The sequence below is a fragment of the Magnolia sinica genome, chromosome 2 (genome assembly GCF_029962835.1).
Source record: "Magnolia sinica isolate HGM2019 chromosome 2, MsV1, whole genome shotgun sequence".
Taxonomy (NCBI): Eukaryota; Viridiplantae; Streptophyta; class Magnoliopsida; order Magnoliales; family Magnoliaceae; genus Magnolia; species Magnolia sinica.
In genome coordinates, this window is record NC_080574.1 from 10,633,458 (window position 1) to 10,634,824 (window position 1,367).

General features: G+C 46.1%; 1 protein-coding gene across 1 annotated transcript; it reads left to right on the top strand.

Annotated features, from left to right (window-relative positions):
* Nucleotides 1-507: 507 nt before the first annotated feature.
* On the top strand, nucleotides 508-1,119 carry LOC131238040 (classical arabinogalactan protein 10-like). Its single transcript, XM_058236166.1, has one exon. The coding sequence runs from the start codon at nucleotides 508-510 to the stop codon at nucleotides 1,117-1,119; it is 612 nt and encodes a 203-aa protein (XP_058092149.1).
* Nucleotides 1,120-1,367: the final 248 nt, after the last annotated feature.

The following is a 1,367-nucleotide window of genomic DNA, read 5'->3' on the forward strand; positions in this document are numbered from 1 at the left end:
CTCAAAGAGCTCAGATGTTTTATGCACTGCGTAAAACTGGTGTAATAGATGATTCCCGTCCGAACTCAACCCTTAACCCTTGCTTAGCCGTCTCAATTATTTCTTTAGAAGCTTCCTAATCCAGACGCGGGTTCCGGGTATCACTGTTACATGGAATCCGTCCAACACAAAGCTCACTGGGACGAGGGAGATGTTTGTGTGAAATCCACTCCGTCCATCAGTTTCTCCGTATCTTATTAGTATGTGATACCAAAACCGAAACATATCAGAAACTCATGTGGGCCACACCACAAGAAAGAGTAAGGATCGAAAGCTTGTGGCCCTAGAAGTTTTGGATCTTGTTTCCTTTCCCAGTAGGAATCAATGTAGCAACGGTTCAGATGGCATTTAAATATCATGGTGGGCTCCAATAAAGTTTCAATGGTGGAAATTTAATCCCCACATATTCTTTTGGTGTGTTCCACATGAGTTTTGAATCTGACTTAATTTTTTTCTTTTCATCCTAACATGAGTGCAGAAACTGATGGGCAGAGTGGATTTTACACGGACACCGTGGGAGGCCCCACACAGCTTTGGGTTACACGGGATCCGTGTAACAGGTATTACACTGAATTTCTAGTACGCCTAATCCTACTAAAAAACTCACACTCATCAGCTCTCTATTTATACTTCCGTCTTTCCTCATTGCAAACACAAACGAAGAGAACTCTCTCTCTTAGAAAGGAAGAGAAGATGGCGTCTCGCAGTAACAGCTTCGTAGCGATTCTTGCGATGCTAGGATTGCTGATGGGATTCTGTTCAGGACAGGCGCCGGGAACCGCGCCATCAGCAGCTCCTAGAGTCTCTCCAACGCCCGCCCCCGCCGTTACTCCGCCGTCTGCCTCTCCGTCTCCGTCTCCTTCCGCTCCTTCTCCGGCTCCAAAACCACCGGTTTCGTCTCCATCTCCGTCCAGCGTCGTTTCTCCTCCTGCCCCACCTCCATCGTCTCCCTCTCCAATCTCCAACCCACCATCAGCCAATTCCCCGCCCGGAAACAGCGCTGCTCTCCCCGCCTTGAACAGAATCTCTGTAGCCGGATCTGCTATCTCTGGCGTCTTCGCCGCCTTGTTGCTCTTTTAGATCCTGTCGTTGGATAGGAGCTTTCTCCGCCGTCGATATTTGCTTGCTCGCTACGGATTACAGTCCCATCGTTTATTTATTTATTTTTATGCTCTGCTCATCCGCTGTAGAGCTTTTATTATTTTCATAGAGTTATTGTAGTTTTGATTATTTATTTGAAAACACTCCGTTTATTTCGTTTGAAGCTTGTGCCATTTATTTATTTAAACTTTATGTTTACCATTGTCATATTTGGAGTTGGAAGCTGG

What these genes read in the sequence shown, in the direction of transcription:
- LOC131238040 (XM_058236166.1), top strand. Translation starts at nt 508, where the DNA reads ATGAGTGCAGAAACTGATGGGCAGAGTGGATTTTACACGGACACCGTG.